At 44.6% G+C, this 15,220-nt stretch overlaps 1 protein-coding gene across 3 annotated transcripts in view; it reads right to left on the bottom strand.

The window, feature by feature from the left end:
• The window catches only part of LOC122551862 (beta-galactosidase-like), a 90,196-nt gene that overhangs the window by 64,452 nt on the left and 10,524 nt on the right, over positions 1–15,220 (bottom strand). For 2 of the 3 annotated variants that reach the window (XM_043694404.1, XM_043694405.1), the window contains exons 2-3: positions 6,996–7,146; positions 6,573–6,633 (exon numbers count right to left, since the gene is read on the bottom strand). The exons of the other annotated variant lie outside the window; for it this stretch is intronic. In XM_043694404.1, coding sequence (XP_043550339.1) covers positions 6,573–6,633; positions 6,996–7,146 — 212 coding nt within the window. The remainder of the gene's footprint in view (positions 1–6,572; positions 6,634–6,995; positions 7,147–15,220) is intronic. 3 annotated transcript variants of the gene reach the window in all.

Below are 15,220 nucleotides of genomic sequence, written 5' to 3'. Positions count from 1 at the left end.
ACCAGATGGGCCAATGGGCTGAGAAGTGGCAGATGGAGTTTAATTCAGATAAATGCGAGGTGCTGCATTTTGAGAAAGCAAATCTTAGCAAGACTTATACACTTAATGGTAAGGTCCTAGGGAGTGTTGCTAAACAAAGAGACCTTGGAGTGCAGGTTCATAGCTCCTTGAAAGTGGAGTCGCAGGTAGATAGGATAGTGAAGAAGGCGTTTGGTATGCTTTCCTTTATTGGTCAGAGTATTGAGTACAGGAGTTGGGAGGTCATGTTGCGGCTGTACAGGACATTGGTTAGGCCACTGTTGGAATATTGCATGCAATTCTGGTCTCCTTCCTATCAGAAAGATGTTGTGAAACTTGACAGGGTTCAGAAAAGATTTACAAGGATGTTGCTAGGATTGGAGGATCGAGGCTATAGGGAGAGGCTGAACATGTTTCCATGCTGTACATCTCTATGACTCTATGGCTTCGTGATCGTGGACAGAGGGTGGGCAGCAGAAGGCCAACTGTGTGACTGGAGCCCGGTGTGCAGTGGTTTACCACAGAAATCACTGCTAGGTTCCTTATCAAAACATAGAACAGTACAGCATAGTACATGCCCTTTGGCCCACGATGTTATGCCAAACATTTATCTTAATCTAAGATCAACCTAATCTACACACCCCTCAATTTACTGCCATCCATGTGCTTGTCCAGCAGTCACTTAAATGTCTCTTGTGTCTCTGACTCTACTACCACCGCTGGCAGTGCATTCCACACACCCACTACTCTCTGCGTAAAGAACCGACTTCTGACAGTTCCCTACACCTTCCTCTAATCACCTTAAAATTATGATCCCTCGTGACAGCCATTTCTACCTTGGGAAAAAGTCTCTGGCTACTTACTCTATCTCTGCCTCTCATTTCCTTGTACACCTCTGTCACGTCACCTCTCTTCCTTCTTCTCTCCAGTGTGAAATGCCCGAACTCACTCAACCTCTCTTCATAAGAAATGCCCTCCTGTCCAGGCAGCAACCTGGTGAATCTCATCACCCTCTTAAAGCTTCCACATCCTTCCAATAATGATACAACCGGAACTGGACACAATATTTCAAGTGTGGTCCAACCAGGGCTGTACAGAGCTGCAGCACAACCTCGAGGCTCTTAAACTCAATCTCCCTGCTAATGAAAGCCAAAATACCATACGCCTTCTTAACAACTTGGGTGGCAACTTTGAGGGATCTACGTATGTGGACCCCAAGATCCCGCTGTTCCTCCACACTGCCAAGAATCCTGTCTTTAACCCAGTATTCAGCATTCAAATTCGACATTCCAAACTGAATCACGTCACACTTTTCCAGGTTGAACTCCATCTGCCACTTCTCAGCCCAGCTCTACATCCTGTCAATATCTTGTTGTGGCCTGCAACAGCCCCTCGACATTATCTACAACACTGCCAACCTTTGTGTCATCGGTAAACTTACTAACCCACCCTTCCATTTCTTCATCCAAGTCATTTACAAAAACTACAAACGGCAGAGGCCCAAGAACAGATTCCTGTGGAATACCACTGGTCACCGACCTCCTGCAGGAATACTTTCCATCCATTAGCGCTTGCAGTTTTCTTTCAGCCAGCCAATTCTGTATTCTTACTCTTCAGAGGGTCGGTGTGGACTGGTTGGGCCAAAGAGCCTGTTTCCACACTGTAGGGAATCTAATCTAATCTAATTGTTCTACGGGAAATGCACAACAGGAATGTGGAGGTTTTTTTAAGGAGCACTTGTTGCAAGTGTTGGATAACTTTGTCCTGCTGAGATAGGCAAGGAATGGTAAGGTGAAGGAGCATTGGATGACAAGAGAAGAAGACTTTCTCATCAAGAGGAAGAAGGAAGCTTACTTAAGGTTGAGGAAGCAAGGATCTGGCACAGCTTTAGAGGACAATATTAGGCAAGAACTTTCAAAAGCTGATTGGAGGCAGATGTTCACAGGTAAGTAGATGGCTGGAAAATGGGAAGCCTTCAAATCTGAGACAACCAGAGTCTAGAGACAGTATATTCTTGTCAGGGTGAAAGCAAAGGCTGGTAGGTGCAGGGAATGCTAGATGAGTGGAGAAAATTAGGTTTTGGTTAAGAAAAAGAAGGAAGGATACGTCAGGTATAGATAGGAGAGATTGAGTGAATCCTTAGAAGAGTAATAAGGCAGTAGGAGTATACATAAGAGGGAAACCAGGAGGGCAAAAAGGAGACATAGAACATAGAACATAGAAGAATACAGCGCAGTACAGGCCCTTCGGCCCTCGATGTTGCGCCGATCCAAGCCCACCTAACCTACACTAGCCCACTATCCTCCATATGCCTATCCAATGCCCGCTTAAATGCCCATAATGAGGGAGAGTCCACCACTGCTACTGGCAGGGCATTCCATGAACTCACGACTCGCTGAGTAAAGAAACTACCCCTAACATCTGTCCTATACCTACCCCCCCTTAATTTAAAGCTATGCCCCCTTGTAATAGCTGACTCCATACGTGGAAAAAGATTCTCACTGTCGACCCTATCTAAACCCCTAATCATCTTATACACCTCTATCAAGTCACCCCAAATGAGATAGCTTTGGCAAATACATTTCAGGAGAATACATTAAGGACAAAAAGGTAACTAGGGAGAGAATAGGGCTCCTCAAAGATCAGAAAGGCGGCTTTTGTGTGGAGCCGCAGTAGATGGGGGAGATACTAAACGAGTATTTTGCATCAGTGTTTACTGTGGAAAAGGGCCTGGAAGATATAGAATGTGGGGAAATAGATGGCGACATCTTGAAAAATGTGCATATTACAGAGGAGGAGGTGCTAGGTGTCTTGAAATGCTTAAAAGTGGATAAATACCCAGGACCTGATCCGGAGTACCCTAGAACACTGTGGGAATTTAGGGAAGTGATTGCTGGGCTCCTTGCTGAGATATTTGTATCATCGATAGTCACAGGTGAGGTGCCAGAAGACTGGAGTTGGCTAACGTGATACCACTATTTAAGAAAGGTGGTAAGGAAAAGCCAGGGAACTATAGACTGTTTAGCTTGACATTGATGGTGGACAAGTTGTTGAAGGGAATCCTGAGGGACAGGATTTACATGTATTTGAAAAGGCAAGGACTGATTAGGGAGAGTCAGCATTGCTTTGTGCGTGGGAAATCATGTCTCACGAACTTGATTTGAGTCTTTTGAAGAAGTAACAAGGAGGATTGATGAGGGCAGAGTGATGGACATTATCCAATTGGACTTCAGTAAGGCATTCGACAAGGTTACCTATGGGAAACTGGTTAGCAAGGTTAGATCTCACGGGATACGGGGAGAACTAGCCATTTGGATAGAACTGGCTCAAAGATAGAAGACAGAGGGTGGTGGTGGAGGGTTGCTTTTCAGACTGGAGGCCTGTGACCAGTGGAGTGCCACAAGGATCAGTGCTGGGCCCACTACATTTTGTCATTTATATAAATGATTTGGATGTGAACATGGGACGTATAATTAGTAAGTTTTCAGATGACACCAAAATTGTAGGTTTAGTGGGCAGCGAAGAAGGTTACCTCAGAGCACAATGGAATCTAGATTAGATGGGCCAATGGACTGAAGAGTGGCAGAGTGTTTTCATTGGAGAAAAGAAGGTTTAGGGGTGACTTGATAGAGGTGTACAAGATGATTAGAAGTTTAGATAGGGTCGACAGTGAAAATCTTTTTCCGCGTATGGAGTCAGCTATTACAAGTGGGCATAGCTTTAAATTAAGGGGGGGTAGGTATAGGACAGATGTTAGGGGTAGGTTCTTTACTCAGCGAGTCGTGAGTTCATGAAATGCCCTGCCAGTAGCAGTGGTGGACTCTCCCTCATTATGGGCATTTAAGCGGGCATTGGATAGGCATATGGAGGATAATGGGCTAGTGTAGGTTAGGTGGGCTTGGATCGGCGCAACATCGAGGGCCGAAGGGCCTGTACTGTGCTGTATTCTTCTATGTTCTATGTCTATGTTCTATGTTCTAGATGCAGTTTAATTTAGATAAATGTGAGGTCCTGCATTTTGGAAAAGCAAATCAGAGCAGGACTTGGACACTTTATGGTAAGGTCCTTGAGAGTGTTGCTGAACAAAGAGACATTAGAGTGCAGGTTCATAGTTCTTTGAAAGTAGAGTCGCAGTTAGATAGGATAGTGAAGAAGGCGTTTGGTATGCTTTCCTTTATCGGTCAGAGTATTGAGTACATAAGTTGGGAGGTCATGTTGTGGCTGTACAAGACATTGGTTAGGCCACTTTTGGAATACTCATGCACTTCTGGTCTTCCTATCGGAAAGATGTTGTGAAACTTGAAAGGGTTCAGAAAAGATTTACCAGGATGTTGCCAGGGTTGGAGGATTTGAGCTATAGGGAGATGCTGAATAGGCCAGGGCTGTTTTCCCTGGGGCATCGGAGGCTGAGGGGTGACCTTATAGAGGTTTACAAAATCATGAGGGGCATGGATAGGATAAATAGACAAAGTCTTTTCCCTGAGGTGAGTGAGTCCAGAACTACAGGGCATAGGTTTAGGATGAGAAGGGAAAGATATAAAAGAGACCTAAGGGGCAATTATTTCACACAGAGGGTGGTGTGTGTATGGAATGGGCAGCCAGAGGAAATGGTGGACGCTGGTACAATTACACCATTTAAAAGGCATCTAGATGGGTATATGAATAGGAAGGGTTTGGAGGGATATGGGCCAACTGCTGACAAATGAGACTAGATTGCATTGGGATATCTGGTCAGCATGGATGTGTTGGACCGAAGGGACTGTTTCTGTGCTGTACATCTCTATGACTCTATTACAGGGTAGCTGGGAAAGAACTCAGAAAGGACTGAGGAGAGCTAGGAGTGGGCATGAAAAAACCATGGAAGGAAGGATTAGGGAAAACCCAAAGGCTTTTTACACTGACTGAGAAATAAGAGAATGATCAGAGAGAGGGTAGGGCTGATCAGGGATAATGGAGGGGACTTGTGCCTGGAGTCGGAAGAGGAAGTGGAGGCCCTAAATGAGTTTTTTGCTTCAGTATTCACTAGAGAGTGGGACCTTGTTGATAGTGAGAACACCATGGACCAGGTTAATAGGCTTGAAGAGATTGATATGAAGAAAGTGGATTTGCTGGAAATTCTGGGACACATCAAGGTAGATAAGTCACCAGGGCTGAACCAGATATATCCAAAGTTACTACGGGAAGTGAGGAATGAGATTGCTGTGCCTCTGGTGATGATCTTTGCATCCTCACTCTCCACAGGAGTAGTACCGGATGATTGGAGAGAGGCGAATGTTGTTCCTCTGTTCAAGAAAGGGAATAGGGAAATCCTGGAATTATAGACCAGTCCGAGAGATAGGATTTATGACTATTTGGAAAAACATAGTTTGATAAAGATAGTCAGCATGGCTTTGTGAGGGGCACATCATGCCTCACAAATCTTATTAAGTTCTTTGAAGATGTGATGAGACAAGTTGATGAAAGTCGAGTAGCGGATGTGGTGTATATGGATTTCAGTAAGGCATTTGATAAGGTTCCCCAAGGTATTGTTTGTGTTGTTCATAAACGATGGAGATGAGAACGTGTGGGTGATGTGAAGTAAGTTTGCAGATAACACGAAGACTTACCAGGTAGTTGACAGTGAGGAAGACGGTCTTGGCTTACAAGGGGATACAGACAGATCGATCAGATGGGCAGATCAGTGGCAGTGGAATTTAACCCTGATAAATGTGAGGTGATGCAATTTGGACGAAGTATCAAGACAAGAGAGAAGTCAATGAATGGCAGGACATGAGGAAGCTCCATAAACAGAGACATTTGGGGTGTTTGTCCACAGATCCATGAAGGTGGCAGGCCAGGTTATCAGGATAGTTAAAAAAGCATATGGGACATTTGCCTTTGTCAGACATGACACAGATTATAACAGCAGGGAGGTTATGTTAGAGCTGTACAGAACTTTCATTAGACCACAGCTGGAGTATTACATGCAGTTCCAGTCACTGCACGATTGGAAGGATGTGATTGCACTGTGGGGGTGCAGATGAGATTCACTGGGATGTTGTCTGGGATGGAGCATTTCACCAATGAAAGAGAGGCTGGATAAGGTCAGTTTTTTTTGGAGCAGAGAACATTGAGTGGCGACTTGATAGAGATGTATAAGATTATGAAGGACATGGACAGGGTGGGTAGAATGCAATCGAAGGGTCCATAACACAGGGGTGTGATTTTAAAGTGAGAGCAGAAGGTTTAGAGGTTTACAGAATTTCACCCAGAGGATGGTAAGAATCTGGAATGCAATGCCTGGGAGGGTAGTTCAGATGGGAAACCTCACAACCTTTAAAAAGTACCTGGTTAAGCAGCTGAAGTGCCATATATCAAGGCTAGGGGCCAAGTGCTGGAAACTGGTTGATTTTTGTTGGTGCAGATTTGATAGGCCAAAGGGCCTCTTTTATACCATATGGTTGTGAGTGTGCAATCCTTTATTCTTCTTTTCCTCTAATTATTTCATACCGGTACCCATATCCGACCAAATTATTTTCCCCTCAGTGTCCAATGTTAGAATAGACTCTTTCTACCTGGATCAGATGATCGTAAACTGATTGTTGAATTTTGCAGAAGCCAGGCTGGAAGACCACCCTAAAAACAAACAAAAACAATTACAAACCAGAAGAGTGCACCTTAAGTCCCAGCAGTGCCCGACAGTGAGAAGGGAGACCAGTGCCTGAGCTGACCGGATTTAGTGTGGCAGTAGAAACCTGGTTACCCTCCCACTCTCCGCAGGGTTCGACTGCACCCCTCCCATCTCAGTTCAGTTACCCATTCTGGCAGAGCTCAGCCCTCCTAATGCTTCTCTCTTAACCACCTCATCCAAACCCCTTCTCCTGGTAGACTCTGTTCCTGACCCCACCTCCCGTAAGCCAGGCAGTATGCCCATATTTCAGCCCCTTGGCCCCTGAGCTCCCAGGATGACAGTGCTTACAGTGTTTAATGGCTCTCACCAGATCCCACTCAGCACAGATGTAGGGTCCAGGACGCAGAATGACAAACAGACCTATCTCCTGAGCAAGGTTCAGAAAATACTCGATATCTTTAGCCTTGCTGAAGTCATATTCCCCAGGGTTCGTTTCATGGTAATTCCAGGCAACGTATCTGAGAAGGTGAATGAGAAGATAGAACAACAGATACAAAGTTATTTACTGCCCAGGTGAAAGGATCCACACAATCCCACACCTGCCAACTTGAAACAATTTCATAATCCCAGTATTCATCACCAAGGGGAGATTACAAACTGGAAACACTTTGAGGGTTCGATATGCAGATTACTATCATTGACAGTGTTATTGAGCAGCTCACACTCATCAATAACCTGCTCAGTGATGCCCAGTTTGTGTTCTACCAGGGCCGCTCAGCTGCTGACCTCAGTATAGCCTTCATTGAAACATGGACAAAAGAAGTGAATTCCAGAGGGGAGGGGAGAGGGACAGCCCTTGACATCAAGGCTGCATTCGACCGAGTGTAGTATCATGGAGCCCTGGCTAAACTGGATTCAGTGGGAACCAGGAGCAAACTCTCTGCTGGTTGGAGTCACACCTGGTACATAAGAAGATGGCCATGGTCATCGGAGTTCAGTCATCTCAGCTCCAGGACGACTCTGCAGGAGTTCCTCAGGGTAGTATCCTAGGCCAAACCATTTTCAGCTGCCTCATCAATAACCTTCACTCCAGCTTAAAGTCAGAAATGGGGATATTCACTGATGATTGTACAATGTTCAGCACCGCTCAAGACTCCTCAGATACTGAAGCAAGCCATGTTCAAACACAATGTGACCGAGTCAATATGCAGGCTTAGGTTGACAAGTGACAAATACCATTCACTGCATACAAATACCAGGAAATATCTATCTCCAACAAGAGAAATTTTAATAATCGCCCCTTGACATTCAATGGCATTACCATCACTGAATCCCTTAGTACCAATATCCTGGGGGCTACTACTGATCAGAAACTGAACTGGATTAGCCACATAAATATTGTGGCCAGATAAATATTGTGGCTATAAGAGCAGGTCAGAGGCTAGGAATCCTGCAGCAAGTAACTCATTTCCTGACTTCTAAAGCCTGTCCACCACATACAAGACACAAAGAACAAAGAAAATTTACAGCCCAGGAACAGGCCTTTCGGCCCTCCAAGCCTGAGCCGATCCAAATCTACTGCCTAAACCTGTCGGTCAATTCCTGAGCATCTGTATCCCTCTACTCCCCACCTACCCATGCATTTATCCTGACACATCTGAAATGAATCTACCGTGCCTGCCTCCGGCAACGCGTTCCAAATACCCACCACCCTCTGTGTGAAGTACTTGCTGTGTGTATCCCCCTTAAACTTTCCACCTCTCACCTTGAAAGCATGACCTCTCATTATTGAATCCTTCACCCTGGGAAAAAACTTATTTCTACCCACTCTGTCTACACCCTTCATGATTTTATAAACCTCAATCAGGTCATCCCTCAATCTCCTTTTTCCTAACTTCACTTTCTCTATTAGTCTACAACGGCGAACCTTATCAAACACCTTACTAAAGTCCACGTATATGACAACAAAAGCCCTTCCTTCATCTATCAACTTGGTCACTTCCTCAAAGAACTCTATTAAGTTGGTAAGGCATGATCTCCCCCACACAAAACCATGTTGCCTATCACTGATAAGCCCATTCTTTTCTAAATATAAATAGATCCTATCCCTCAGTACCTTCTCCAGCAACTCCCCCACCACCGAGGTCAGGCACACTGGTCTGTAGTTACCCAGAATATCCCTTCTACCCTTCCTGTACAGAGGGACAACATGAGCAACCCTCCAGTCCTCCAGCACCTCACCTGTATTTAAGGATGCCACAAAGATATCTGTCAGGGTCCCAGCCATTTCCTCTCTCGCCTCCCTCGGCAACCTGGGATAGATCCCCTCCGGTCCTGGGGATTTGTCCACCTTAATAACCTCTAGTCTACCCAACACATCTTCCCTACTTATGTCACCGTGATCCAGACTAACCAAACGTTTTTCTCAATCTCAACAACTCATCATGTTCCTCTCCTCAGTGAACACTGATGCAAAGTAATCATTCAGAATCTCACCCATTCCCTCAGGTTCAACACACAGCCTTCCTTCGTTATCCTTTAGTGGACCAATCCATTCTCTAGTTACCTGCTTGCTTCCTATAGAAGAATAAAATGCTTTGGGATTCTCCTTAATTCTGCTCGCTAAAGCTATTTCATGACCCCTTTTAGCTCGCTTGATTCCTCGTTTAAGACTTGTCCTACTCTTCCGATATTCTTCCAGGGCCCATTCTGTTCTTAGCTGCCTGGACCTTATGTACACTTCCCTTTTCCTTTTGGCTAGTCGTACAATTGCTCCTGTCATTCACGGTTCACGAATCTTGTCCTTCCTAACCTTTGCCTTCAATGGGATATCTTCGAGGAGAAAGTGAGGACTGCAGATGCTGGAGATCAGAGCTGAAAATGTGTTGCTGGAAAAGCGCAGCAGGTCAGGCTGCTGGACACACTTTCCTCATTCCTGAAGAAGGGCTTATGCCCGAAACGTCGATTCTCCTGCTCCTTGGATGCTGCCTGACCAGCTGCGCTTTTTCAGCAACACATTTTCAGCTTCAATGGGATATGCCTATCCTGCACTATCTTTAACCTATCTTTGAAAGCCTCCCACATCTCAAATGTCGAATTCCCTTCAAATAGCTGTGTCCAATCCACATTTCCAAGCTCCTGCCTAATTTTGATATAATTAGTCTTGGCCCAGTTTAGTACTCTTCCCTTAGGACCACTCTCTTCTTTATCTACAAGTATTCTAAAACTTACAGAATTGTGGTCACTGTTCCCAAAGAAATCCCCCACTGTAACTTCTACCACCTGTCCTGGCTCGTTCCCCAGTACCAGGTCCAATATGGCCCCTTCCCTTGTTGGACTATTGACATACTGCTCTAAAAAACTCTCCTGGGCGCTTCTTACTAATTCTACCCCATCCAGACCTCTGACGTTAAGTGTATCCCAGTCAATGTTGGGAAAATTATAAACCCCCATTACCACTACCCTATTGCCTCTATATCTTTCCATAATCTGTTTACCTGTTTGTTCTTCTACCTCACGCTCACTGTTGGGAGGCCTGTAATACAGCCCCAACAATGTAACTGCATCCTTCTTATTTCTCAGCTCCACCCATAATGCCTCACTACCTAAGCCCTCCATAGCGTCCTCCTTTAGCACAGCCGTGATATCGTCCCTGACCAGCAATGCAACTCCACCCCACCCCACCCCACCCCGTCCTGTCTGAAGCATCAATATCCTGGAACATTTAATTGCCAATCATCATGCCCTTCCTTCAACCAAGTCTCTGTGATTGCAATAACGTCATACTCCCAGGCACCAATCCAAGCCCTAAGTTCATCTGCCTTACACACTATACTCCTTGCATTAAAGTAGATATATTTCAGGCCACCAGTTCTTTTGCGTTCATCTGCTCTCTGCCTATTCTTCTCTTTATTAATATTATCTTCATAATTCTTACAGTCTCCAGTCTCCACCTCGCTGCCTAATTGTCTTCTCCTCTGGCTCCCAGCCCCCTGCTACATTAGTTTAAAACCTCCCCAACAGCAGTAGCAAAAACCCCCCCAAGGACATTGGTTCCGGTCTGGTTCAGATGTAGACCATCCATTTTGTAATAGTCCCACCTTCCCCAGAACCAGTCCCAATGTCCAACAAATCTGAACCCCTCCCTCCTACACCATCTCTCAAGCCACGTGTTCATCCTGCCTATTTTTTCATTTCTACACTGACTAGCACATGGCACTGGTAATAATCCCGAGATCACTACCTTTGAGGTCCTCCTCTTTAACTTCTCTCCTCGCTCCGTGAATTCTTCTTTCAAGACCTCATCTCGTTTCCTACTTATATCGTTGGTGCCTATACGCACCAAGACAACTGGCTGTTCACCCTCCCCCTTTAGAATGCTCTGTAGCCGATCAGTGACATCCCTGACCCGAGCACCTGCGAGGCAACATACCATCTGGGAGTCCTGTTTTCGGCCACAGAAGCGCCTCTCTACTCCACTCACAATAGAATCCCCAATGACTATGGCCCTATGAGTCTTTTTCCAGCCCTTCTGAACAGCAGTGCCTGCCACGATGTCTTAATCCTGTCAACTGCTGCCCTCCCCTGGTGAGCCATCTCCCCCAACAGTATCCACAAGTCAGAAGTGTGATGAAATAATCGCTATTTGTTAGGTGGGCACCTAAAAATAAGGTGATGCTGGAAACAAACCAAACAGCTGGAATAACATGCTAGGTATAACAGTCACATGCGAGGACCCTCATGTTAAACTACCACCATCGTCTCTCTCTCTCTCTCTGTGGGACTCGGGTCTGGTAAGACAATGGAGACTTTACCTTCGTACCATGATTGTTTAGTTTTTGTATTTTTTAACGATTGTGGACTGAAGTGAGCAAAAAACTGTTTGAAATCCGCATTTTAAAGAACTACTTGCATGTTTCGGAAAACAAATCACTTGAAGCTTATGGCCTGCCTCATGTAAATAGTTGTTTGAACAAACAGTGAAAGATCGCAGGTGCATTGGAGCTGAGGAGTTCAGTGTACAGATGGAGCTGAGTGGCAAGAAGAGCTGATTGACCTACGGACAAGTGATCAGTTAGCGGTGAAAAAGCTTTTTGTCTATCAACAACTGTGTGACTGGTTCTTAAGTAACTGAAGAGCCTGGGGCTCGGCACAATACTGGGAGAAGTGCTTTAATCTCCACCAGCACAGGATCTGTCTTTCTGTTCTCTGCAGTTAAAGCCCATTTAAACCTGAAAAAAAAATCATTTCCTGCTTCCTTCAGTGGTTGCTCTAAGTCGTGAATTTCTGATTGATTCAGAAATATTTTAAATGTGAATCATTCTCTTGAAAACTAATGGGAACTTTCAGAAAAGGGAAGCCCGGAAGAGATTTTCAGATCAGCAAGAACCAATTTCGCAACGCTTGGGAACAAAGTAAGCTGAACAATTGGTCCAATTTTCTTCCACTGTCCACGTGCTTTGTTCTATCTGTGTGTGCTTAACAGGGAGTTTATAAATGGATAAAAGCTTGAATTGGAATGTTATATCCCAACAGGTTATAACTGTGTACCTGCAGCTAGGGTCTAATTACTTGAAATAAACTTGAAAATATTCTTGTTAAGTACAGAAACATGATCTATGCTTTCTATCAACCTGCGTCTGAAAAATCAGGTAAATTTGACAATATTCTGTACTTAGTTTAAAATATTTAATGGTTGTGATGCTTCTGCAAATAGTGGGGCTTGATTTCCAGTGCATGATGCCTGACTGGTGTAACAGCTCAGCCTGAGAGTGTGCTGGAGACATGTTCAACAGAAGCATTCAAAAGGGAATTAAGGTTATTTGAAACAATTGGCTAAATGTTGGCATATTCACCTAACCTATCCATACCCATTTGGAAGTTTCTTATTTCTTCAGTGGAACTTAGTTTCCCATCTATTTTGTGTGATCTGCGAATTTGGCAGCCAGACCTTCTATCCATGCATCCAAGTCATTAATATAGACTGTAATCAGTTGGGGCTCAAGAACTGAATACTGTGGAACTCAAATAGTTACATTCTGTCAACCAAAAAAAAATCCATTTATCTGGATTCTCATCTTTCTATTGGTTAACCAATTCTTTATCCAAGCTAATAAATTACTCCGAACCCCATGTATTTCTAATTAAGCAGAATGTTACAGCTGCGCTGAGGATATCTTGGAAGGCTCATCCAGCAAGGCTGTATGGTAGAACTCAGGAATAAGAAAGGAGCAATCACTGTGATGGAGTTATACTGTAGGCGTCCGAAAGTCAGTCTAAGAAGCAAGAACCTTTGGAGTGAGAAAAACAGCCTTAGCTTCTGTTCAGTCAGCTGTAACTGGAGTAGTGTAAACTTCTTTGCCATCTTGCGCTCCCAAAGAAGGTTGTAAAGCAGTGAGAGAAGACAGGCATTTAAGAACTGTAAGGCTACTCGGTGACTTCAGCCCATCATTTCAATACCAACCAACAAACACCCAACTGAACCAATCCCATTTTCCTGCTCTTGGTCCATTGTCTGCTCTGCCATGCCATTTTAAGAGCTCATCCAGATGCTTCTTAAATGTTGTCAGAGTACCTGCATTTATAACTCTCTCAGGAAGCACCTTCCATATTATACCAACCTTAAGGTGTTTTTTTTTTCCCAGATCTCCTCACCTTAACTTTATGCCCCCTGGTCTTAGACACATCTGCCTTACGGAAATAAATTCTCACAAAGTACCCTGTCTATATCTCTCATAATTCTGTATCCCTCAATGAGATCTCCCCAACCACCTCTGCTCCAAGGAAAACAAACCCACTCTATCCAGTCTCTCCTCATACCTGAGACTTTCCATCCCAGGTGACACTCTGGTGAATCTCCTCTGCACCCTTTCCAGTGCAGCCACATCCTTCCGATGGTGTGGCGATCAGAACTACACATGATATTCTATCTGCAGCCCAACTAATGTTTTATAAACTTGTAACACAATTTCCATGCTCTGATAATCTCCACCCCAGCTACTGAAGGTAAGCATCCATATATCCTCCTCACTATCAACAACACCACTAATTTTTGTGTCATCTGCAAACTTACTAATTATACCTTCTACATTCACACCCAAGTCATTAATGTCTCTAACAATCAGCAATAGTCCCAGCACCGATCCCAGTGGTCACCATTTCCAAGCACAAAAACAACCCTCTACCGTCACCCTTTGCCTCCTGTTTGTCAGTCAATTTTAGATTCAGTTTGACAACTTGCCTTGGATCCCAATGGCTGTTACCTTTTGGATCAGCCTTCCACATTTAAACTTTGCTCATAAGAGAATCCCTCCATCCTGGGGATCATCCTCATGAACCTTCTCTGAAGTGCCTCCAACAAAAGCTTCCCTTAAATAAGGGAACCAAAACTGCTCACAGTACTCCCGATGTGGTCCCCCCAGCACCCTATCCAGTTGCAGTAAGACTTCCCTACTCTTGTTCTCCAACCTCCTTGAAATAAGGGCCAATGTTCCATTACCTACTGCATCTGTGTTTGGGGCACAATTCCCCCAAGTCCCTTTGTGTTGCAGCTTTCTGCATTTTTCTCCATTTAAATATATTCTGTTCTTTTGATCTCTCTTCCTAAACAAACTTCACATTTTCCCCACATTATACATCATTAGACAACTTTTTGCCCACTCGCAAACTCATGTAACTGATTTTTGTCACTTATATAAATAATCTGGATGTGAATATAGGATGTACGGTTAACAGGTTTGCAGATGACATCAAAATAGGTGATCTAATAGATCGTGAAGATTATCTCAGAATACAATGGGATCTCGATTAGGTGGACCAATAGGCCAAGAAGTGGTAGATGGAGTTTAACTTAGAATAAATGTGTTGCATTCTGGTAAGGCAAACCATGGCAGGGCTTATAAATTAATGATAGGGCCCGGAGTGTTGCTGAAAAACAGACCTAGTTCCTTGAATGTGGAGTTCCAGGTAGACAGGGTGGTAAGGAAGGGTTTGGTACATTTGCCTTTATTGGTTAGTGCACTGAGTATAGGAGTTGGGATGTCATGCTACGGCTGTACAGGACATTAGCAAATGTAATATTGCATTCAATTCTGATCGCCCTTCTATAGAAAGAATGTTGTTGTGGTTCTGTTCGCCGAGCTGGCAATTTTTGTTGCAAACGTTTCATCCCCTGTCTAGGTGACATCCTCAGTGCTTGGGAGACTCCTGTGAAGCGCTTCTGTGGTGTTTCCTCCGGCATTTATAGTGGCCTATCCCTGCCGCTTCCGGTTGTCAGTTTCAGCTGTCCACTGTAGTGGCCGGTATATTGGGTCCAGGTCGATGTGTTTGTTGATGGAGTTTGTGGATGAGTGCCATGCTTCTAGGAATTCCCTGGCTGTTCTTTGTTTGGCTTGCCCTATAATGGTAACGTTGTCCCAGTCGAATTCATGTTGCTTGTCATCTGCGTGTGTGGCTACTAGGGATAGCTGGTCATGTCGTTTCGTGGCTAGCCTCACAGGAGGCTCCCAAGCACTGACAGGGGGACGAAACGTTTGCAACAAAAACATCCAGCTCGGCGAACAGAACCACAGCAACCAGCACCCGAGCTACAAA

Source organism: Chiloscyllium plagiosum, chromosome 7 (genome assembly GCF_004010195.1).
Source record: "Chiloscyllium plagiosum isolate BGI_BamShark_2017 chromosome 7, ASM401019v2, whole genome shotgun sequence".
NCBI lineage: Eukaryota > Metazoa > Chordata > Chondrichthyes > Orectolobiformes > Hemiscylliidae > Chiloscyllium > Chiloscyllium plagiosum.
The sequence above is the reverse complement of the archived record's forward strand: the minus strand, read 5'-3'. Positions and strand labels throughout refer to the sequence as shown.